This window comes from Pituophis catenifer, unplaced genomic scaffold (genome assembly GCF_029215685.1).
Source record: "Pituophis catenifer annectens isolate HBS135680 unplaced genomic scaffold, rPitCat1.0.hap2 SCAF_3, whole genome shotgun sequence".
NCBI lineage: Eukaryota > Metazoa > Chordata > Lepidosauria > Squamata > Colubridae > Pituophis > Pituophis catenifer.
Window position 1 is genome coordinate 43,378,952 of NW_027256883.1, and position 26,489 is coordinate 43,405,440.

The window sequence follows — 26,489 nt, forward strand, 5'->3', positions numbered from 1 at the left end:
CTGTAGAAGATAAAGTCCAACTATCCCAACTTAACGTTGTCTGGTATAAAAAAAATCCAAAATTTAGCCCGGTATTTTTTTTCCTGTTCCAAATCCACAGCAATATTCATTGTATGCTTTCTCTGTATTGTTGTTGTTGTTGTAGTTGTTAGTTGCGAAGTCATGTCCGACCCATCGCGACCCCATGGACAACGTTCCTCCAGGCTTTCCTCTATATTCCTTCTCTGTATTAGATTTCAGTAACTCTCGCATCTGCTCTAAACTAAAAATGGCCAATTCCTGTATTAGGTCAGTTTTCTAAATTAAATAATCAATATTCTGGCCTTTAATTATTTGGGTGAGTTTTTCACAACCCTCCCCAGTACTGGAATATTTATTTTGAAATGTGACTGTTAGGTTCATCTTGTAGCTTACTCCTAACTTGTTGGTCAGGCAATATATCTGTTTCTTTAAGAAACAACTGAGCCACATAATCAGGGTTTGCTGAACCCTGTAATTAGGCTACAGTGCATAAATAAGCAGCGCAGAGAAGCGTTCTTTGTTTCTGATTGATCCTGTTCCTGTTGCTTCCTGCGTCTTTCTGCTGATTGGTGTTAGACTGAATTGTTATATGGTACTGTATATTTTTCTCACACGAGCTGCACGTTTATCTCCTTCCCTGTGTGTTTCTGCTCTGCTCATTGCACAAGCAACAAATACTTTTTACACACACCGTAACAGTGACAATTGAGTTTTAACAGTATTCAAAACATTTACAATAGCATACTTTTGTATAGTTGAGTGAAATTATTATGATCTTGGGTTAATGATGAGAGAATGGCCTCAGTTTTGTACAAGATTTCTTCTATGGCTTTATTTCACTGATCAAAATCACTGGATAGATAGAACCAAGAATTTATAGAATTCCATAGGTTGACTGAATTTTATATTCTTCATTATATGAATAGTTTTGTAATCACTCTTCAAAATGAGATGACATCAGTCTGATAATTTTTAGTTGTAACTTCCATTCCATTTTTCTATATTGGTAATTACATGCAAACTCCAGAACAGAACTGATATATTTTTTTAAGTCATCAATATAAAATTTGACTTGACAGAAGTTACAATGTTCAGTGAAGCAGAGAAATAATGCCATCAGTACAGCTGACTGTGGCTCAAATGGCTATTACCAAGAGGCATCATTAGGGAAAGAAAGACAGATTGTCAAAAAAAGAAAGGACTTGAAAAAGAAAAGACTATCTTTGGAAAGTATGCTAGGGCGTGCAACAAGAAAGCCAAAAGCAGAAACAAAGGAGCAGATTTAGGATATAAGGCACTTATGTCTTCTCCAATAAATTGACATAATTCAAAGGGATTGGATTGGTACTAATTATAGCTTTCATACAACTTTTTATGTGAAAAATATTCTAATGCACACAGTATACCCAGGATCATATCTCATGTTTAAATGACACTCACTAGACACTATTTATAAGATTGGAAAGAATATTAAATTAAGTTTAAAGAAATATGTTGCTGACAAGTAACTTCAGAGCTGAATGACTAATTACCAGGATCCAACTACTCACAAAGATATCTAGCAAAGATATCTATCTTTGTGTAAAGATATCATAACTTGCTATCATGAAGTGACATTTAGCAAAATATTATTCTGAATTCAGCTTTTAGTAAAAGCCATTAGCCAAACAGCAGTTTCTGCATATATAATTCCAGAGATAATATATTGTGAAGCACAGTTGTACTTCAGCATAAACAAATTCCAGAAATATTGTATATGGAAGTACTCTTGCATACGTACACATAAATACTGGCTAATAGTTTAATATCTTCCAAATAAGTTATTATTATTTATTTGCTTGATATATGTCTGTACATTTAACAGTGTAGTTAAATTCTAGTTTACAATGTTTTCACAAAATGCAAAAGCACAGATGGCAAAATATCAAATGAGAATAGTTGAACTTCACAGTTGATACTATTAAAACTTCTTTCACCCACACTATAAGTCAGTTGAACTTCACAGTCAGGGGTGTCAGACTTGCAGCCCGCAGGCTGGATGCATCCATCACATGCTGGCCACTCCCACCCCCATTTTAGCGAAGGGGAGAAAAGTTGTGATACATCCAGTGGTGGGATTCAAATCATTTAACAACCAGTTCTCTGCCCTAATGATTTCTTCCAACAACCAGTTCACCAAACTATTCAGAAAGTTAACAACCAGTTTTCCCGAAGTGGTGCAAGCTGGCTGAATCCCACCACTGGATACATCACATGATGATGTGTCATCACGAGTTTGACACCCCTGCTATAAGTAGTCCTCAACTTACAACCATTCGTTTATTAGCTCTTCAAAGTTACAATGGCAGAGAAAAAGTGATTTATGACCATTTTTCACACTTACGACTGTTGCAGCCTCTTCCTGGTCACATAATCAAAATTTGGGCACTCGGCAACTGGCATTTATTTATGATAGTTGCAATGTCCCTGGGTCAAATGATCATCCTTTGTGAACAAGCAAAGTAAATGGGCAAGCCAGATTCACTTAACAACTGTGTTACTAACTTAAAAACTGCAGTGATTCACTTAACAACTGTGACAAGAAAGGTCATGAAATGGGATAAAACTCACATAACTGTCTTGTTTAGCAATGGAAATTTTTGGCTTAATTGTGGTCAAGGACTACCTGTATGGTACTTTTGAATATTATTAATATGAAAAGCCACCCCTGACCACATACTTAAAAAACTGCTGCTTTGATAGCCTTGAGGAGCAAAAAGTTGGATGGTATGTAGAAATGAGCTACCTACTACCCTGACTTTTGTAACCTTAGGATAAAAATAAAGGAGTAAAAGATTTGCTTTGATTTTTCATTATCCCTCATGGCCATTATCCCTTCAAGGTACTCTAGACAAGAAGCATCAACTATGAATACTAGCTCCGTCTTTATTGTGAAGTTACTTTAACAGGATCTTGCAAGTCTGAAAATATTTCTCCCCTCCTTTTTACTCTCCAGAAAACCAGGGAGGGTCACTTCTGAAATGCTTCCCAGGTCCCCTCTTCTTTTGTGGGATGAAATAGCTCTTTCATGATGATTGTCTGGTCTGTGTTCTTCCTCTGGTTTCCAAAAATCATTCCCACATACCATTACAATGGCAGAGTGCTCAAAATAGTTTTAGGGCCCTCCTCCCCTTGAACTAAGGGTATTTTGCCATGATCTTAAAGAAATTAAGATATTGCATATTGCAATAATTTCTACCCAGTGTTCATTTCTGTGGAAATTCAGCTATGCTTTATATCTAGGCTATTCTTCTTTTTAATTATGTAAATGAAATTTATTTTTATTCTTCGTACCTTGAATATTTTGTACATGATCTCATATACAGAAAATGTTCTTTCAGCCCGGGTCCAGTCCCACGTTGTAACCTTGAATAAAAATGTACACAAAAACTAATTACACTTATTTCCCATACAATTTTGAAAAGCAATTCCACCAACCCACCTACACCTGCATATGCAATGAGATGGCAAGAAGGCATGCTATGATTTATAGAAAAAAAATGGTGATTTTTTTAAAGCTATCTAATTTGAATTATTTCTGGCTTTGAATGTACCCTTCTTGGAAGTTGGTATATAGAAAGAAAGCTATTTTTAAGTTGTTCCTGATGAAAACGGAAGAACTGCAAAAGGAGGAAGACTTTCTTTTAATTTATGAATATAAATTAAATGAGGATCTATTTTCAGATCAGTTTTCCATTAAAGTTGTACTTATAAATCATTTCTCATTACTGCTATCATTATTGACTTTTCACCATTATTATCTTTTCTCTGTCATCCTTTCATACTTTTTTTCCTGATACAATATTGAATGAAAATCTCTGAATTAACATAAAACCTCCAAATCAATGTACCTCCCCCTCCTGATCTCTACATTTAATTATAAAGCAAGATACAGAATGATACTTACTGGAGGTGCTAAAAATTTATAAAATGAAGAACCCCTTAGTGCAAGAAACTTTGGTGTGTACATTCGGTCCTGAAGAGAATCTTGTTCCCGTTCCTCAGTCCAGCCCATGTAGACTATCTGGCATAAAAAACAGCATATTTTTACTTTCTACAGATTATCATTTACAGTAGTGGCCAAAATTGTGGAAACCTTTTGGGAAAAGTGTATTTTTGAGGTTTGATGGGTAATAACACCACTTTTGGGGGGAAGTTTCAAAATAATCATATTCCACTGCTGGAATGGCCTGGGAATAGCCCAGACCTTAACCCAATTGAAAATCTATAGAGTCTACTAAAGAAATTTGTTAGTCAGAAGCAATAAAACCCAGTTAATAGAATCAATCATTCAATCTTGGTTTCACATTATAACAGCTGCAGAACTAAAAGACTTGATTCACTCCATGGGAAGATATTTTAAGGCCGTAATTCATGCTAAAGGTTACCCAATTAAGTATTAACTGACATGGTGATAATTTTTGTATATCTCATTTTTTCTACGTGTTTCACTTTTCTTCTTTATACTGTAACTGCTATTCTAATAGCAAATCCTTTATAAAAGTTATTGCATTACATTCTTGATTAAAGTAACTTTCCACTGATATATAATTTTATGGTACTAATCCAAAAAAAAGTGGTGTTATTAGCTAGTTTTGGAAAATACACTTTTCCTAAAAGGTTTCCACAACTTTGGCCATTACTATATATAAAACACACACACATTGAATATTCAAGAAGACTATAACCCTAACAGACGATTTACATAATCATACAGAAATTGGAGATTCACTGGATAAAATCACATCTTGTGAAAATCCCCAACTGTGCATACAATATTTGATTATGAATATACAGACTCATGCTATATCAGTAAGTAATCACCTTCTGAATTTGCATCAGCTTTGTTTGTAACTATACAGAGATTAGTAGGCATTTTCACCAGAAGAAAAGAAAGAAAAAAGAAAATAAATAAGTATGCTTGGTTTTATGGTATGATGCCATGAGGATGGAGTTGCAATAAATATGCTTAGATAGGATTTAAATTACCGCTTATGTGATTCTTGCAAAGATGACAACTTTGTTATAGGAAACTGATATTGAATCGTTTATATTTGTCATTCATCAAGTTGTTAAATGATAATAATCCTTAAGTACCTATTAACCTTGTAATGAAAACTGAATCTGCTTCTCAATCTTGAGCAAGGCATTTTGAACCATTATATACAAGTAAAATTAACCATGAATGATTAAAATGATTAAAGAGGCTATTTAATACAGTAGTAAGAAATGTTGTTCATTTAAATATGTTTTCTTGAAATAGGTTTATGATACTTGATAAAGATTCTAATACTGTCCAAACAGAACAAAGCAATTTATTCTGTATAAATTCAATGATATTTTGTACAGGATCTAGTACTAAAGCATTCATGAAACTTAACAGCAATTGCCTTTGAAACATTATCCCCTTCTCTGTCTATATGAAATTAGAGTGATTTTACACACAACCCATTCTTTGGTTAAAAATTTATAAACATAAAAAGGCACTTCTGATTCAGACTGCATAACAGCAGTCAAATTATTAATGCAAAATACCAGAAACAGTATTCATTTGCTTCCTCCTAAAGCAAGAGTTCAAATGAGGAATTTAATCCTATACATTTGGTTTAGCTTCTGCTGCTATTCCATAATAACATTCATATTGTTGCCACTCAAGGCAAAGTTTCTGTAAAATTACTTCAAAATGATGAAGCATGATTTTTACAAATCAGTAGGATGTTTTTACAATACTAAAATATAATCTGAGAGGATTATAAATCAGATTGTAAAATGAATGTGGAATATTGAACACAGGCATAGTTATTACTCCATCAATAATATTAAGGTTCAGGTCATTAACCCTTCCATCCTCCATCAAAATAGTCTTTCTTCTATTTTTTTTTTTATTTTTCCATTCTGAATCATCCAAAAAAAATGTTTATGCTGGCAACTTCCATCATAGAATAATTCCATGTCTAAAAATGTATACATTACAGTTCAAAAAGCCATCTTGTGAAACTTCTGGTTTGATGTTTTGATCCTTGTATTTGTGATTCACATTAATTTTGACTTTTATTAAAATGATGAATTTCATTTACTCAGTGATGTATCATGTTATACCAAGAAATTAATGGTAGTACTGAATATTTTGGTCAATGAACAAAATAAATAATGATGATAGCCAGGTATATGTATTAATACAGTTGGTCACACAGTCAGCCAAATGTTTAGACTGGCTTTGTCAAGTCTTTCCCAAGGACCTGAACTAAGCAGATGTTATTGTTTAATAATATTGAAGGTACCACCACAGGATATAAAGTGTTCCAAGTAAGGCTATCTTTTGCAATTAACTGATGTGATTTTGTGACAATGCCAATGGTGTTCAAGTGGTGCTCCAGATGTTTTGGAATTATACTCAAGGGTTTTTTTACTATTGGGACTAACTTTTTTTGCTACAATCATTCTACTTCTATTTACATATCTTTATACTTTGTGATTTTTCTCCAGTTCTTTCTCTTCTATTCTGCTGTCCCCAGATACTGCCATGACCACTATCCATACTTTTTTGTTTTATCAACAATTACTAGGTCTGGACTGTCATGTGGCAGATGCTTGTCTGTTTGAATTTTAAAATCCCAGAGTAGATAAAGATAAGGAGATCTCCTTCTTCTTCTTTGTTTTCTATTGCTTTCTATGTTTTGTGGTCCCAACAGTTCTTATTTGCAGGCAAATAGTATTTCTTGCAGTTATTTCAATGCACCATTGTTGCTGCTTTGTCATGCCATTGTTTGTAGTCAGTCTCTTGCAGCAGCTAATTAGATGGTCCAACTAGGTATTTCTTCAGCTTCTTTGCAGAGAAAGCATTTCCTGTCGCTGTCTTCTCAATGCTGGTTTTGTATGCATTTGTTTGTAAGGCTCTTTTAATGCAGACAGAATTATTTCTTTCTTGCTTTCCTGCTCTTAGCCATTGCCAGGTCTTGTAGTTATCTGCATGGCAGCTAGTATAGTTACTTGCCATGTAATACTTTGCCTTGATATACTTCTCTTTTATTCTTGTTTGGTTTTTCTCATATCTAGTGTAGCCTCTTTATATTCAGTAAGCCTTCACGGCAAAATAGCTTTAGTGCCTCTTCTTCACTATCCTTCAGATAGTGAAGGGTATTCTGCCAATGCCCTTTTTTCTTCTTCAACTGTTGGTGTTCTTGCAAAATTTCATGCCCATCTTATGGTCTTTGGTTGCGTGGATGAAATACATGATTCACTGTCATTATTCTTCTGAACTACCTACCCAAGGCTTTTATTTCTGCTTGAGTCCAATCCACTTATATCTAATGCATATCTGCATATCTAATGACTGGAGTTGTCCAGATGTTAATCAACTCAATGGTATTTCTGCCATTGAGTTTAGATTTTAAGATTTCATTTTTCTGATGTGTCCACTATTAACCTTTTCTGTGATTTCAGTGTGCTTGATTTTGCCTGGGTATTTGTATCTTCATCTAGAGTCTTGATATCATTTTCGTAGGACATCTTGACTTCTTCAGTTTTCACTATTTTTCTCTTGTTAATGGTATGGGTGCACATTGGTCAAGTCCAAACTCAATTGCGATCTTGACTCTATATTTAAACAACGTTAAGAAGCAATTCTATTTCAGATTATGTATTATCTATTCATCTTCAGATTTATTATTTATTTATTTATTTATTTATTTATTTATTTATTTATTTATTTATTTATTTATTTATTTCAATTTATATGCTGCCCTTCTCTGGAGACTCAGGGCGGCTTACAATGCGTTAAGCAATAGCCTTCATACTTTTGTATATACCTGCTTAGTAGGGCTTTTGTCCCCCAAGCAGTGCTCTTTTTTTATACAAAGTCAGCTTATTGCCCCCACAATCTGGGTCCTCATTTTACCTACCTCGAAAGGATGGAAGGCTGAGTCAACTTTGAGCCTGGTGAGATTCGATTTGCCAAACTGCTGGCAGCCAGCAGCCAGTCAGTCAGAAGTAGCCTGCAGTACTGCATTCTAACCACTGAGCTGCCATGGGTCCTGTTGGTAAGCAGGTAATAATTGCTTAGTGCTGCTCCTTTGGATCTTTCATTATCAGGTAGCTTTTACCTGAGGTTAACCAATCTTCAATTTCACCTTCTTGCAGTATGTTACTAAAGTCCTTAGCAATTGTGGATATAGACCAGTCAGATGGTTCAACCAAAAACCATGCAGTTCATCTTCATGTGGTGTTGACCAATTCTTGATCTTCCTTGCCCTTTTCTCGACTGCTGTTAATACAAGTTTTAAATTTCAGCTTCCCTTCCCCCCCCTCCCCCGTTTACCTCCTTTATCCATGATACATTGTTGTTATATTTCTTTGGGTTGTCCCATAGCTTCTCTCAGAACTGTACTGTTTCTTTTTTATCAGGTATTCACTGGTTCCCTGTAGCCTCTTCCTTGATGGATTGGTCAAAATATTTCTGATTTCAGTGAAATTGGAGTGTCTGCGTATAGTATGCAATTCGAGCTTCATAACTACTCATTTTCTTGGCTATCTTTGTCATTTGCTGGTTTATTATTTCCAGTGCTTTTATAAATTTGTACACAATACCTTTTCCCTATCTGATATCTTATTACATGACATAACCCTCAATTTATCTATTTTCTTGTCAGAGACTTTTTCTTCATGACTCATGATTTGCCACTGCTTTAAGGTATCTGAGGGGCCATCTTAGCCAATGTATAATTATCTTTGTCTTGAAGGATTTCACCAGCTGCCTCTTATGAAGGCAGGAATAGGATTGAACATGAGTGCTTTCTGTCACTCCCACTAAAGATCCTTGAGCTTCAGAATTACTGGATGGCAGTATATTCTCACCCCACTAGCTATTGTTGGTGGCAGGAAAACTTTTATGCTTTTCTGGCTGCACAGTTATTTTCTCCAATCATTTGCAGAAGATGAGGGAGGGAGGAGGAGAGAGAGATGAAGAAACTTTACTGAAAAACAGTATCTCCCTTTTGATACTTTTTCTCTTTCTTTCTTTCTTTCTTTCTTTCTTTCTTTCTTTCTTTCTTTCTTTCTTTCTTTCTTTCTTTCTCTGTAGTTCCAAATACACACACACACACACACACACACACATAAACAAACCACCCAAACAATATGAACAGTATACACTATTTATATTTAAACAATGTTCTTATGCTGTACTTGTTATTATCTTCATAAGTTAATATGTGTCTAATTTTAAGCCATCCAACTTTTTTGAAAATGAAATATTTCTCAATTACCTGTCACATGATTTATTTCTAATAAGTAGAAATGTTATCATTCATTTACCACTAGTAGAATTTTATTATGTTTCTTTCAAAATAATTCTATATTTTGTTCAAGGACATAGAACCTTCTTTATCAATCTCAATAGAGTCATTTTACACAGGCCTTTGCTTTGTACTTCTTTAAGTTTTTACTCCAGGATTTATCATATATTAGTGTGTTGCATGCTCCTCTCATTCTCCATTGAGGGTGGAGACAGCAGCCAGACGTGGGTTGTGCTCATTGGTCAGAGGTTGGACTGAGCCTGTAAAATCTTCTTAAATCCTCCCTTGTTGCTAGGGCACCCAGCTTTTTGCTCAGTCGTCAGACTGGACAGTTGTGTGGAAAGTTTGCTCTGTTTGCCTTTTATTGCTGTTAACTTTTGCTATCTGATTCATTAGGTTCCTTTGACTTTGGATTACCTGTGACTATTCTCTAGCCTGCTGGATTGGATTTGGGTAAATTATATCTTGTCAGCTCCTTGTGAGCTGCTGAGTTTTCTCTCCCTCAGCTCCTTCACTCCCGATTAAATTGAGTAATCTTTCCCTCCTTTCATGGAGCTATTCGCTCCCTTTTGGGGAGGAGAGTATTGGTTTGCCTTACTTTCCTTATTAACCAGGCCTTTAAACTGTTTGTGGAGCCTCGCGCCCCCCCCCCCCATAGGCTTCTCCTGGTTGCCTGGGTTTATATTTCATTTTAGTTGCGGAGTCTCGCGCTTCCTTGTATTAACCGCTTGTCGGCTGGCGCTAGGCTTCTCTTTGAAGGAGGTTTGAAGCCCGTTTGTCTCCCCTCGCTGGTGCTAGTCGCCTCAGCTTATTAGCGCCGTTTGTCCTGTCCTCCTCTCGCCGATTCAGAGCTCAGACAATAAACGGAGTTTTCGGCTGCTAATTGGTCTGCCCCTCAGCTGTTCAGCACAAGGAGCGGAGCACCGCGCTCCTAACTGTAGCCGCTTGTCGGCTCTTCTGAAGGGATCCTCATGTCCCTAGCTATACCATCAGGGGCATTTTACCATCAGGGGCATTATTTGAGCTGCTTACCTTTCTGAGCGTCCCTTTGCCTATGTAGAGCCTCATGCTCTCCCTGCAGCTTGCTCGGGTGCCATTTTGTAGCGCCGAGCTTTTTACCTTACTTAATAGAGCTTCGCGCTCTCCTTGCAGTTTGCTCGGGCGCCATTTTGTTGCTCGGTGTTTTTGGCGCCGAGCAGTTTGAACATTACAAGGAGCTGCGCGCCCCTTCTGCACATTCCTGAGCTCCAATTTGAATCACTCCTCTAAGTGAGGGTGCTATCGGCAGTACATAAAAACAAGGAGTTTTTCCTTCCTTGGCTCTTTAAAACATTGAGTTTGGCCATCCTAATTACTGTATTAGATTGCAGTTTACGTTATCTTACCTGGTTGATTGTTGTCTTCAATAATGCCTAAAGCACAGGCCAAGTCCAGACATGGCCGCAAGGCCACAGTGCGCGAACAGTCTGAGGCCTCCCTCCGGGAGAGCCAGGCTCAGGCTCCAAATGAAGGGGTGAGGGCCCCTGCTCCTGCCACCAAGCGTCCCTCGCTTTCCTCCAAAGTGCCTAGGGGTCAGGGTAAGCTTCCCAATGACACTTCTAAGAGGCAGGTTGGCAATGGAACACCTAATTGCAGGACGGCCAGGCTTCCTTCTGGAAATCAGCTGCGGGACATATCTTTGACTCCTGATCAAAGATCTTTACAGGATTTTCCAATATCAGTTCCTTCCACAGAGGTTTGGGGATCAGCTCCCTTAGTGGGGACTCATTCTACGGTGGAGTCTAACGCTCCCAGTCTTCCGATGGTTCATCCTCCTATCTCCTCTGTTCCGGTCCGAGCATCTATGGAAGCCGACCCGGCCCCGGGTCCACCTCCGGTCAATTGGCAGCCGGAAGACATTCAACGAATGATTGCTGTAGCAGTTCATCATTCCTTGTCTACTCATTTCAATCCTGCTCCAGGTCCGGCTCCTACTCGCTTGGTCCTTTCAGAACCTCCAGATTCTCCGAGCAGGTTTGATATGGAGGATGCCATTTCTCTGGCAGGTTCGGATTCTCCATCCATTTCAGGGGTTAGTGATCACTCCAAGGAGGTGTACACGGAATCCCAGGAACCAGAGCTTTCAGAGGATGAGGGATTGCCCCTGACCAACCATCCTTCACGGGCCTTTTTCCCCAGTCTCTCTTTAAGTCACTGCTCTTTAAGGCGGTAAATGCAGCTCAGCTGGGTCCTACTTCTCCGTCAGACCCACCAGCTGCGACCTCCTTGAATCCGTTGTTTGCAGAGCAACCAAAGGCTGTGACAGCCATTCCCACACCTCCACTTTTTATGGAAGTTATCCAGAAGCAGTGGTCTAGCCCCTCTTCTGTTCCAGTTCCTTCTTCCACGGACAAGAGGAACTTCATTGTTTCGTCAGACCTGGAGTCTTTGCTCCAGGTTCCCTCGGTCGACTCCCCTGTGGCGGCGTTGCTCTCTTCTTCCTCCATCCCTGGAGATCCGGAGGAAGGCCTGAGACCTGAGGAACGCAGATCTGAACAGGTTCTTCAGAGGGCTCACCTGGGTGCGGCATGGGCCATTAAATCTGCAACCACCGCATCTTTCTTTAATCGGACAACAATTTTGTGGCTTAAACAATTGCAGGAAAAGATGTCTTCTGAGGACTCTAGAGTGAGGCAGGACTTGAATAAAATTATAGCGGCGGTTCAGTTTTCCGCAGATGCCACATTGCATGCCACACGGTTTGCAGCTAAGTCTCTGGCCTCCTCTATCGCAGCTCGCCGCTTAGTGTGGCTTCGCCATTGGCAGGCCGACGCGAGGCATAAATGGCGTCTGGCTTCGGTGCCTTTCTCAGGAACTAAGTTGTTTTGGCGAAAAACTTGGACAAGTTCCTCATAGAGACCAAGAAAAATCCTGCTGGTTGTCTTCTGTAGGGGGGAACCTCGGGTCTTCCCTTATCCTCCTCGTTCTCATTTTTGTCCGGAGGGGGGAATAGGTCCCCACAGAAACACGGGTAATTTCTACACGGGGTCCCTGAATTCTAGGCAGAGGGCACCACAGGAGAGACCAGCTAGGGGGAGGAATTTTGGTCCCCGACGGCCCTTTTGAGGGGGAGGGGGTCGTTTCATCTGTCGCCGTCGTTAGTAGTACCAGGGATCCTCCCATTGGTGGACGATTGGGCCTTTTTGCCAAAGCTTGGGAGGGTACTACTTCAGATTGCTGGGTCCGGGCCTCTATTTCATCTGGACTGGCCATTGAATTCGTTTCCACCCCTCCTTTGTCTTTTATCTGATGTCCCCTGTCCCACATAGCCGAACGTCGATCCCGCATGGAGTCGGCTATCAACCATCTGCTAGCCATTGAAGCTATTCAACGAGTGCCTCTTGACCAGGTGGGACAGGGGTTCTATTCTAGGGTCTTTTTAGTCCCTAAGTCATCGGGTGGGTGAAGACCTATTCTGGACCTTAAACGTTTGAACCAGTTTGTAGTCTATAGAAGGTTCAAAATGCAATCTTTGTCTTCTATCCTGGACGGCGTACGGAGGGGCGATTTCCTCTGTTCAATAGATCTCACGGAGGCTTATCTCCATATCCCCATTCGTTCTTCTCATAGGCAATTCCTTCGCTTTTGCTATGCTGGGGTTCACTACCAGTATAGGGCCTTGCCCTTCGGTCTTTCCTCTGCTCCCCGTAGTTTCACCAAGATTCTGGCGGCCTTGGCGGCCCACCTCAGGCTTAAGGCAGTTCGTCTCCAGTGCTACCTGGATGACATTCTTATTATGTCATCTTCCCATCAACAGGCCATGTCTGATCTCCGGCTTACTATTCAGACACTGGCATCACACGGCTTCTCCGTTAACTTAGAGAAAAGCCACCTGGAACCCTCTACTAGAATTCTTCACTTGGGGGCTACTATTGATTCAGTACAAGGTAGAGTTTTTCTCTCCCCGGATCGCCAGGCTGGGTTGCGATCTATGGTAGCTAGGGTCCTTAGAGATAAGAGGGCTTCCCCCCTTCTCCTTTCCAAACTGCTAGGGAAGATGGTCTCGGCCATCTCTATTGTTCCATGGGCCAGGTTACACCTTAGAGACCTTCAATGGTTTCTCTTGCCTTTCCAGAGAACAGGCAAGGGATCCTCCTCGACCAAGGTGGCCGTTCCACAGGCGGTACTTTCATCCCTTCGCTGGTGGCTCTCTCCTGCGCTCTCCAAGGGTTGCCTGTTCCTGGAACCCCTGTGGATAACTGTGACTACCGACGCCAGCAAGTCCGGCTGGGGGGCTCACTGCGGTGCCCAATTTGCGCAGGGGACCTGGTCCACTATGGAGGCGGCCCGCAGCATCAATTGGCTGGAGCTGCGGGCGATTTTCCTGGCTCTTCGGGCTTTTCTATGGCTGGTGTCTGGCAAGCACATGTTGGTATTAACCGACAACACCTCGGCCAAGGCGCACATCAATCGCCAAGGCGGCATCCGATCTCCATCGCTAATGCGGGAAGCAAAGAAACTAGGCCTTTGGGCGGAGAGGCATCTGGCCTCCTTGAAAGCGGACCACATATCGGGGGTCTCAAACGTGATGGCAGACTGGCTGAGTCGCCAGCAATTGGACCACGGAGAATGGAGCCTCCATCCTCTCCTCTTTCGGCAGATAACGGCCCATTTCGGAACGCCAGAAGTAGACCTCTTTGCTTCCCCTCAGAACAACAGGTTGCCTCGTTTCTTCTCCCGCTTCCCTTCTCTTCAGGCGGAGGCTGTGGATGCTCTGCGCTCCCCTTGGCCTCAGGGCCTGCTGTACGCCTTTCCCCCGTTTCCCCTCATCCCGAGGGTAATTCGGAAACTGTTACTGGAACGAGCGGAGGTTATTCTTGTGGCCCCACATTGGCCAAGGAGGTCATGGTTCGCAGACCTCATTCATCTGTCAGTGTCCCCTCCTTGGAGGATTCCATGTGCTCCAGATTGCCTCAACCAAGGGACGATTGTACATCCAGAGCCTCAGTGGCTCCAGCTGACCGCTTGGCGGTTGAGTGGGAAGCTCTGCAGCGGGACCACATCCCTTCTGACGTGATCCATACCATCCAGGCATCCCGACGGTCATCTATGGAACGGATTTATTCCGCTACCTGGCGGTCCTTTTCCTCTTGGTGTGAAACCCAGGGGTTTTCCCCCCTTCGAGCGTCAATCTTGCAGGTCCTCCGGTTTTTACAGTCTGGTCTCGTCAAAGGGCTGTCTCCAAACACACTCCGGAGACAGGTGGCTGCAATTTCTTCCATCCTGATGTATAATTCTGTTCATTCGCTATCTCAACAGCCTCTGATTCGCCGTTTTCTACGAGGTGCGACTAATCTCTGCCCACCTGTTCGGCATCGGTATCCCTCTTGGGATCTTTCCTTGGTACTGGACTCTCTTATGGGGCCACCTTACGAACCCCTTGAGTCAGTCTACTTGCACTTGTTGTCTGGCAAGGTAGCCTTTTTGGTTGCAATTACATCGGCGCGTCGAATCTCAGAGCTTGCAGCATTGTCCATTAGAGAGGATTTGTGTGTCTTCCATGAGGATAGGGTGGTCCTCAGACTGGATCCTACCTTTGTGACTAAGATTAACTCTCCTTTTCATCGCTTACAGGAACTGGTTCTACCAGATTTTTATCCTTCTCCTTCCGGTCCGGCGGAGTGTCGTTTGCATATGTTGGATGTCTGTCGAGCACTTAGTGTCTACCTCCAGAGGACTGCTGACATTCGGCGGACAGAATCGCTATTTGTTTCTTTTCTACCGTCTTCTTTAGGACAGAGAGTGACCTCTTCCATGGTGGGTCGTTGGATCCGTGCAACGATTACAACAGTTTACGAACTTAGGTTGTTGCCCCCTCCTTCTTCAGTCACAGCCCACTCAACCAGAAGTGCTGCGACCACGGCGGCTTGGGCTTCGAGGGCTTCCTTGGACAAGATTTGCAGGGCGACAACTTGGACGTCTCCTTCACCCTTTATTAGACACTATAAACTGGATAAGTTCGCCTCTGCGGAGGCTGACTTTGGGAGGTGTGTGTTACAGAGTGTTGATGCTCGGGAGGGGTTTTCTGCCCAGACTGTTCCCACCCGTGAATTGGGACAGTGATCTTTGGTATGTCCCACGTCTGGCTGCTGTCTCCACCCTCAATGGAGAAGGGGCGTTGGTCCTACCTGATACGCCCCTTCTCATTGAGTGGAGACAGCAGCCAGCCCCACCCTGGTTTTTCAGTCTGGTCATTACTATTGTTGGTTTTATCTCATTGTTGTTTTCCTGTTTTCTTTCCACACACCGAGTCTGTTTTCCTCCTTCGACAAAAGCTGGGTGCCCTAGCAACAAGGGAGGATTTAAGAAGATTTTACAGGCTCAGTCCAACCTCTGACCAATGAGCACAACCCACGTCTGGCTGCTGTCTCCACTCAACGAGAAGGGGCGTATCAGGTAGGACCAACGCCCCTCCTCCTCTAAAATCAATAGCAGAATGTTTTCCATTGTAAAAATCATAGCTGCAAAATATAAATTAAACCAGGATTACACAGAAGAGACGCGGTGGTTCAGTGGCTAAGACACTGAGCTTGTCGATTGAAAGGTCGGCAGTTCAATGGTTCGAATCCCTAGTGCTGAGTAATGGGGTGAGCTCCCGTTACTTGTCCCAGTTTCTGCCAACCTAGCAGTTCGAAAGCACGTAAAAAATGCAAGTAGAAAAATAGGGGCCACCTTTGGTGGGAAGGTAACAGCATTCCGTGCGCTTCTGGCACTTAGTCATGCTGGCCACATGACCACGGAGACATCTTCGGATAGCGCTGGCTCTTTGGCTTTGAAACAGAGATGAGCACCGTCCCCTACAGTCAGGAACGACTAGCACATATGTGCAAGTGGAACCTTTACCTTTACACAGAAGCATGGAAGATTTACTGAGCTTGAAATAAATTATTAGTGCTAAGCATTGGATATAAAGTTAGCTTTGGGTGAGTGTTTAATTTCCTGCAGCACTCACTTAAAGCAATAGCTAATGTCTGCATAGCTAAATAATACTGTATCAACCTCTGTAGCTACCAACAATAGCTTGCTATTTAGTCATGAATACTACAAAGCAGTTGAGATCTTTGAAGACCTAAGTATTCTTTTATCTTTTTGTTTATGCACAAATGACTCAGCCATTGCTTGTACTCCGAAAAATTAATCACTGTAACCTATTCTACTTTAACATTCACAATAACTTGTTTCAACTTTTTTTCAGAAGTTACAAATCTTCACTTAAACTATCTAAAGATCCTTTATCTCATGCTTTCGCTATACCTATTAACAGAGTGAATTATTTCATTTAAGCTTAAAATCAAGTTTAAAATCATTTTTATTAATGTTTGAGTGAAGGTGTGTTTTCTGTTATGAAATTACAACTCCCAGAAATCCCAGCTAAATATCCTCAAGTTTAAGTCTAATTAATGCTTAGTTGGAATATGTTCTAGAAATCTCACTTTTATTTTCTTGCATTTTGAGACAGACAAAAGATTCTATGCATTAATTAATGTTTTATGATCTCAAAGGAATATAAAACATATTGCCGGTGATTATTAACAAAAATCTACTGTTTCTGCATCTTATAATATATCACTCTTCAAATATTTTAAAAATTCAAATTTGTGTAAAAAAGAACTAGGTACATAAACATCAAAGTTAATTGAATCTGACAATAAAGATATAAGATAAAAATGACAACATAATTATGCAGTAGAGAAGATATCATTTATCTTACAAAGAGAAATCAGCACTTCTAGCTGAAAGAGGATAAAATAATCAAGAAATATAATTCAATTTTCAAACTTTAGATTATACACACACAAATTTAATTATAATTATGCTGCTATTATGAGATAAAAATATTTTCTCATTTTACTCTTTTATATAAGAGTAAATTATAAACAGCTTAATGACCTATGAGTATCAGCCATCCCAAATAAACCAGAGAGGAAACACAACTAGATAATACTACTTTATTTTTTGTTTATGTTAACAAAACTTGCAAGTCTGAAAGTGCAAATCTCCCACTGTCTCTTTTTACAGCCTGATCAATTATAGTGAAGCAATTGCTGTGTTCCTCCCCCTCTTGTCTGATCATTTCCTAGGCAGCATCTTTTCCACTCATCCCTCAAGGTCATCCCCACAAAGTATTACTATAAATATTTATTTATATATATGCTATATAAATAGCACTACAAGGAACTTGAGTAGCTAATAAGATGTTGAAGAAGAATTTCAAGCATGCTGTTTGCCTATGCATAAGAAAGTTCAATTTCCAATCCAGATAACATTGCTCAAAAAAATTAAAAGCAATCTTCCCAGTTTTTGGTAATGATCATTTCATCTAACAATATAACTAATGTAATATTAGTTACACAATTAGGTGTAAGCCCAGGAGAAAGAAGGATCAATAATCAATTAGAAAACCTCTCAGAAAAACTAGAAGTAAACTGACCAATTCTTTGCTGTGAGGTTTTGATAAGGCGCTGAAATAAGCACACAAAACTGAGCCACTGTCAGTTAATGTTATTTGCAGAGTGCTGATGCCAAAATAAATACTGAACAAGAATTTCTTCAAAATTGCAAGTAGTAGTACTATTATTTATACCAAAAGAGATTTGGATATATTATTGACATCACATTGGTCATTATTTCTTTTGATAATGCATGTTTTCATGGGTAAACTAACACATTTTACATACATGCATGCATGCATACATACATACATACATACATACATACATTTCTTCTTGCTTACACCTGAAAATTTCTTTTTTAAATTAAAGAAGCTTACTGTAATGCAGTTAAGAATACCCATATTGTAAATAGCACATCAAAACTTTGTAAGCATGTTTTCTCAACTATTTAATTGTTCCTTATTTATATTATGCACACTGACTCCTAATTGTTCACAATGTCTCTGGTTTGTCTTTAGGAGAGCTCTGATTTTGTAAATCCCTAATGTACACTTATGCTTCTCTATGTATTCTTTAAAAACTATGCTAGTTTTTGAAACAGCTCCACAGCTACAGATGTACAAAAAATAAATAAATAAATTGGGATGTGGGGGGTGGGCAGGATACTGAAAAAGAAAATATTTAAAAAATATTTGTAGAGTAAAGCTCTGGTCCCGCTGACTGACTCAGATTGGATTTTGCAACATTATCCCAGGACACCTATATTTGCCTTTATTCATGAAAGAAAATACTGTTCTAATGCTTGAGCTAAATTCTCCTCTCCCTAAAATATTGCTTTCATTTCTTATTGATTATTTTTTCCAAATTCCTGATGATATCTGACAGCTAAACATTTCATAATATCTTTCCTCTTCAGAATCAATAATTTAAAAATATACTTCAGATTTATATTTGAAAGATAGAACCTGACATACACTGAACTATACTAAATTAGTATTAACATTGAGGGCATAAGGGCAGATATGGACTCAGAAAGAAAACTACTGTAAGATTTTGGGCAGGATAATATATATTTCCTCTCAGGTTTTTTTTTTTTTTTTAATTAAACTTACAATAGGAGACCATATTTCCTCTTACGACAGAAGTCCATCACCTGAAGCCTGATGAATAACCAATGACACAGTTGTGGAACTGATTCTTTTAAATAAAAACAAAGCTAAATTAAACTAAATACTATCACGTTTCCTTCCCAGATAACTAATATATTCCATTTTCTATTAGATAAAGCATATTTTCTCCCAAAGAGAAATGCAAATTCAGATATTAATGTTTCAATTTTTTAAATACTAAAGTAATTATACCCAGCACAAAGTTTTGTTGGAATCCAAGGATAAAGGAACTTCCCTAAACTATCACCCACATACAGACACCAGTGATATTTTTATGGGCTGAAAATGTTCAAAATATAACCTCTATAAAAAGTCAACGGAAGCCTTTAAGCAGAGCAAAGGGGATTTGATTTGGAAGGACAGAAAATCAGCAGGAACGCTACATTGTTAAATTTAAGAAAAATAACCTAGCTTGGTTTCTGTGAAGAATATATACCATGGAGAGGTAGAGACAATACAATCTGCCTTGGAAAAGCATGTCTCTGAATGCATGAGGTATAGTGCAAGGAACCTTTATTTTCACCAGGAACAAATGCATAGACTACTTTCTGTTCTATTGTCACAAACAAAAGCTAAAGGAGGTTATTTACTCTAGTTGTGGATACTGCAAGGAATAAACTCTGAATAACGTTTCTTTTGATCAATATTTTCCTTAAGTAGAAAAATATATATCTCTGTTCACCTTTTCCACCAGCACAAAAATTGGAAGAGACTTATGTACAGATGCTACACAGATATAGAAATCTCTTCCACTCTTGGAATGCCACATTATGTGATGACAGCTGCAAACAGCCCAGAGGAAACCAACTTGGGTGATTCTCCTAGCATGGTTGAATAAAAAAACCCACATTGCTTCAGAAATCAGCTTTGAGGGGAATGCTTCTTTGATTCTTTGCTGAAGTGAACAATCTTTGAAGATTTGAACTGCCTAATTGTGTATCTCAAGTAAAGTAAAGTTCTTAAAATGCATAGATAGAGGAGTCTGCAATATTTAACTATATTTATCAAAATAATTATTGTTGGTTCTTTAATCGTAAATACTTCTTACATCTACTGTCAGTAAGAAAATCTGCCTCAGCAGAAATATGGACCAAACGTAAATATTAAGAAATTTAAAGTCCATAATTTCTATAAGCTAGATGAAACTATAAGATGCATGTATACCATATTTCACAGATTGGTCAATAAGTAAGACTTTAAATTGCTTCGACGCAAGGCACTGATAGTTTTTCTATCCTGCAGCTCCTACAATAAACAGCATGGCTGTTATTTTAGGCTATATATTTGGAGGTTTGTGGCACTGGGTTGAATGTATTCATTATTATTTGACAGGATTTCAATACTCTAATATAGGGAGAAAGCAAAATAATGCCAGATTGCTTTCAAACTATATTAAGAATGTCAAAAGTATCTTTCTTCACTAATGTCTTCTAAAAGCTTAACTATACAGCAATAAAATAATTTTCCACATAACATTTTTTATTGGAACTTATCCTTCAATATCTATCTATCTATCTATCTATCTATCTATCTATCTATCTATCTATCTATCTATCTATCTATCTATAACATTTCACCATATAAGACATATGCCTTACAAAGAGCAACAGTCTAAAGGAGACAATTCACTGTTAGTTTTGCCTGATTTGAAATTCTACCCCAATATTTTAAGTCATCTTAAAGAACAAATAAGAATCTATTATTTGGTTTTATAGATAAACTCAGTGTCTAATGGATAATCAAAGATGACCAATAATCAGATGTTTCTAAAAATCTTTTTTTATATATATTATCATGAAAAATATATTATCATGAAAAACAATACAACTTGTATGTATGAAAACCTATAATACTTTCAGTAACCCATGACCTAAAATTAGTTCTACAGCTCTCATTGCAGCTCCTACAGCATTTCTATGTTCCAGTACTGAAATCTTCAGATGTGGAGAACCTATTTCCCAAGTATGTTTAGAAATGTCCAATTAGGAAACTGACTATCAATGTTATGTCTATGCTGCACATATTTTAGTAAGAGTAATGGAGACAGCAATATAGAGAAATGCCTAAAGATGTTTAGAACTTTTGTCATTATGCCTACATACTAGTCTGGAAAAGCAACAATGCAGGTAACAATCCTCCAGAAATCCCACAGAGAATCACAGACTGATGTCCTATGGCTTTTCAAGAGAATTTAAAGTGGTAATGATTTTTTTCTATTTGTTCTACTCCCAAATCTCTTGCAGAAATCCTATTGTTTCATAAACAAAGCCTTTATAACAAATGCAGTCCAAGCTCCCATCTATGCAAAACAATCAATGTTTAGTTGCAGACAGCTGACAATGCAATATGCAGGAATTATCACTGCATAATTGACACCCTGGTGTGCATTTCTGCTTAATTTAACAGCAAGAATCCAACTCCCCTATGTGTTTTTATACATACTTAGCATTGTTGTTTCAGCTTTGTGCCTTCCTCTTCATAATGAGGCTGATCACTGTGTTCTTTGATAACAGATGGTTGCAGGACAAATGTATTTTTAGATGTAGATGTTCAATACATATCAGTCTGGGAATGCAGAATTTGAATTTTGAACATCAACAGTTATAAAAAATTAAAATTATTTTTATCTAGTAAAATACCTAAAGAGTATTTTATGAATGTGTTCTCTGTTTTTTCAGTCTATTCCCTCTTGACACATTCTCCTCTCCACCCCAACACTTCCCGATGCTGCAGGCCTAATTAATTAATTGACTTGTAACGCTGGCTACCAGCTTCACTAGCTTCAAAAAAGGTTGGACCAATTCATGAAGTCAGAGTGATCAATAATCTTGATGCAGCATGGCTCCCTCTCAGATCCATCTTCTGGGACAATAGGACAGTTTGTTGGCCACTGTTAGAACAAACTTTTAGTATATTTGCTTGTTCAGCTTTCCTGTTATTTTCCAGTATACCTGTTTTTCCTTTGATAAATAAATACCAGGAAAATAAAAGTGCTATTACAGTTGTTATAATTAAGCCACTGCCTTATTCTAAAGACAAACCTTTTTTAAACATGTTTTGAGATTATCAGCATAAATCTTCTGATAGTGTGAATGTGAAAACCTACAAAAACAAATTTTCAGTTCAGAAAAGAAATTTGGAAGTTCTATTTTCTTTCTCCCTTTTTAAGAGCATGAAATAAAGTTAGGAAATAAAACATACTTCAGTCATATCTCAGACACTGAAATTTAAACGATGTAAAAATATTGACTGTCTTTTGATCAGAGTTAAAGTTAGAACTTTACCACCAATTTCAAGATGCTGGAACAGCATTAAACATTATTTGAAGTTCTACAAAGTGCAAAAAAGAACTTTACGCAGAGATAATTCAAAACCTAGGCTTGATGCTGTTGTGAGTCTCTTTATTCTGAAGGGCCTCTTACATAAATATGGCTAATTGTTGAAAATGTACTGCTTTTCCAACTACTTCCATCTCTCCCATGTGCTGACCTTTTTAGTTACTGATAAACAGCTGTTCAGGAGTGATGTATTCCAAGAAAACTAACACACCTGTGCTTTGTGTCCTAACTTGTCAAGCCAAATATAGAAGCCAGGGGTGGGTTCTAAATTTTTTTACTACCGGTTCTGTGGGTGTGGCTTATTTTGTGGGCATGGCTTGATGGTCATGTGACAATTCTTTAGGATTTAGCAGAGGTACTGGTCTACCAGGCTTTTAACTGCTTGCAGAGCTGTACCAGTCTACTCATTTGTTTTTGGAGGCACCGGTCTACCCATTTGTTTTTGGAGGCACCAGTCTACTCATTTATTTTTGGAGGCACCAGTCTACTCATTTTTTTTGCAGGCACCGGTCTACTCATTTGTTTTTGGAGCACCGGTCTACCACCACACTGCCTTTTAACACTGATCAGCTGTAGGGCGGCTCTTTGAAGCCCCATGGCAAGAGTTTAAACAGCTTTTTTCCTTCTAGCCAATCAGCTGGGACTCAGGAGGCAGCAGTAGATTGAGGGTGGGGCCAAATAAAAGGTAAGAATAATGCAGGGGGCGGCGGGGCAGGGGGCCAGAACCAGTTCGGTGATGTCATATCGTTACCGTTACTGGTATGGTGGAATCGGGCGGAGCCGGGAGGAACCCACCACTGATAGAAGCCCTCATATATTACTCTCTTGTTGTCTAATAAAGCCTTTTCCCTTCAGAATACAATAGAAATTTTCTTTTTAAACTGGCCTTTTTTTAAACTGGCCTTTCACACACACACACACACACACACACACATATGCACCCTCTCATTATTATGATCTTTAGCTGGGTGAAACGATGCCTCATAGATCTTTTTTTCGAACCAAGGTACCTCAAATCTTTTAGAATGTTCCCAAAATCTGGGAACCATAACTCCAGGGGAAGGAACTTTGGGAAAGTTTAGGCTGCTTCAGTGTTACAGGTTTCAATGGTGGGCCACTACTATGATCATGTGATCTTCATTTTCAATATTCCATGACATCTCAGTCAGATTTTCAATCTCTCTCTCCCTTCTCTACCCAACAACAGCCATATTGCATGCCTGCTGGAAAGGAAAGGAATTGAGCCCAAATTTTCTGTTGCTCAGTGAGACATTTATTAAGTGAGTTTTGCCCCATTTTACAACCTTGCTTGCCACAGTTAAGTGAATCACTGCAGATGTTAAATTGGTAACATGGTTGTTAAGTGAATCTGGCTTCCCCATTGACTTTGCTTATCAGAAGGTCAGAAAAGGTGATCACATGACCCCAGGACACTGCAATCATCATAAATCTGAGTCAGTTGCCAAGCATCTGGATTTGATCACATGATCACAGAGACGCTGCAACAATTGTAAGTATGAAAAATGGTCATAAGTCACTTTTTTCAGTGCCATTGTAACTTTGAATGGTTACTAAATGAACTGTTGTAAGTCGAGAATTACCTGTATTTTACCAGATATAGAACAACTGTGAATTAAAGTTTCAAAACATATATTCATTCCTTACCTGCTGGTTTACGGGAAAATTCCTGTTGATTTTTTTAATCTATAAAAGTAAAAAGAAAAATGGATTAATAAATAAATTGATTCAATTATGATTCAGTCACATGGAACAAAATGGCATTATTACATACTTCCTCTGTGAAACTGACATATATATATATTAATAGGTTGTTTGTTTTAAAAATAATTTTAAGGTGTGTAAAGGGCAGAAGGAATAACCTTGGGGAACAGGGGAAAGAGCTACATTCAAGACAACAGTGAGATAAAAGGTATCTGAGTCTGGACCAAAACTGAAACCTGAATAAGTGTCTGAAGACCACCATCAACCTCTGTTCTCATGAAGCCAAGGGGGAAGTTCATTCAGACTTGCAACACTCTGTTACTATAATCTTATAATAAAAATTAACATGCAGATGCTTGGCTTCCTACTCTGGTCTATCTTGGTGGATTGACAAAGTGCCATTCTTGAATTTTGTACTTAAATGTCCTATTTTCAAATGTAACATTATTATTGCTCATATTATTATTATTCTATTAAAGTATCATTTCAGTTTACTTGATTTTATATGAATTTAATTTTGTAAATGTCTGCTAAATAATCTTTTTTCTAAACATCTCATATTTTGTATGGCAATAATCAGAAGAAAATCTATTTTTTATTCAGAGAAAAAATAAATACTGAATAGATGAATGCTAACAAAACGCTATCACATAACAGACGTGACCCAGCTTCCTGCTTCCAGAAACTATTTAAAAAAGAGAAAAATAACAAATCTCCAAAGGATGATATTCACCTAGCTTTTGAGATCTAAAATAGATCTGAACTCATTCTAGGTCAATATGTATTTTCTATACCGTCTCTATTGAGCTCACAATGCAATTCTACTCCACATTATTCTCTGGTTAAAAATATACTGTCTTCTTGGAGAAAACTGTAAAATACTTCTGAATACATTCACCTTAGGCACTTCCAGAGAAAGGCAGAATACAGATAGAACAAAACAAAACTAAGAGTACAAAGTAAACAACTCAAATATATAACACACACAAAAAAGAAAAGACACTAAGCCGAACCTAACTCTATGTATTTTTAGACGATTGCCTATTTCTAAATATCCAGCTTTTGTACAAAGATTGGGGCGGGGGTGGGGGTTGTTACATGGAGCAATCCAGATTGGTAAACCATATATCTCTGTGTGATATAAGGCAAAAGGACAAAAGCAAAATGTGCCCCAAATAACCTTGTTATCTTCTGCAACCCATTATTGCATAAAATTGGGGGGGGGGGGATTTAGCATTGTTTCAATTCACATATCTTCTTCTTAGTTAGTTTACACACACACACATACGTTTACAAGTGCATCATTGATCTGGCAACAATTTATGAGCATACCTTTTTAAAATAGGTCATAGAACACCAGGAAAATTATTTTTTCCTAGAAATTTATTATTGTTCTTAGACTTTATATAGTTTAGGAGCTTAATAAATGCTTTAAAGGAAGAGTTTTCATGTTCAAAGGACAACTATAAAAAATGTCATTTATTTATTTATTAGTTAGGCATAAACATTTATTTCCACAATTAAAGTTAAGTAACAGTTCTTTCCCATAAAAAAGAATGTACAGTGGACAGCATGAACGTTCCTTTTGGAATGCTATTTCTAAACAACTAAACATTAAAACAACAAAAACAGATTATTCTGTTTAAATGCTTTGATTATAGGAATGTGTGTGTGCACGCATGCACATATATTTCTCTTTCTCTGTGTATTTACACACACATACACACACTGTATATGGTGCTGTGCAGTGGTGGGTTGCCCCCGGTTCGCACTGGTTCTATAGAACCGGTAGTAAAATCAGCAGGAGGCCCCGCCACTGACCCCAACATTATTAAAATGCTTCTGCGCATGCGCAGAAGAGCGCGCACGTACACGAGTGAAGCAAGCACACACGCGTGGCCCCGCTGTGAACTGGTAGTAAAGGTATGTAGAACCCAACCCTGGTGCTGTGGTCAGAATGCAGTATTGCAAGCTAACTCTGCCCACAGCCAAGAGTTCAATCCTGACAGCCTCAAAGTTGACTCAGGCTTCCATTCTTCCAAAGTCAGTAAAATGAGGATCCAGATTGTTGGGGTAAAATGCTGTCAGTGTAAACAGCTCATAGGTGCTGTAAAGCACTATGAGGCAGTATATAAGTCTAAGTGCCATTGCTATATATGTAAAACAGTGTCCTTTTAGCTGGAAGTAGAAATGGAAACCATTATATTAAAAGTTGGTCCTTTGTCAACCATAATGGTATCTTTCCACAATGTTGCAACAATCTGCATTCCTTGCTGTGTTGTAAAGTATACAAGCTCTGAATTTTATCTAAAGTATGGTGTATTCATTTCTCAGAATTTCATATATTTTTACCAATACCTGTTTGAACTGAACTCAATATTTAAAAGATCCACTAGTGTGTCATTGTGATAATTCTTTGTTTTCCAAAGACTAGTCACATCACACAGTAGCTGGTAATTGTACACAATTTATTAT

General features: G+C 38.6%; 1 protein-coding gene across 1 annotated transcript in view; it reads right to left on the reverse strand.

Annotated features, from left to right (window-relative positions):
• SNTG1 (syntrophin gamma 1) overlaps window positions 1-26,489 on the reverse strand; it is a 98,854-nt gene that overhangs the window by 30,159 nt on the left and 42,206 nt on the right. The window contains exons 11-13 of the mRNA XM_070942308.1: window positions 23,958-23,996; window positions 3,968-4,084; window positions 3,355-3,426 (exon numbers count right to left, since the gene is read on the reverse strand). Coding sequence (XP_070798409.1) covers window positions 3,355-3,426; window positions 3,968-4,084; window positions 23,958-23,996 — 228 coding nt within the window. The remainder of the gene's footprint in view (window positions 1-3,354; window positions 3,427-3,967; window positions 4,085-23,957; window positions 23,997-26,489) is intronic.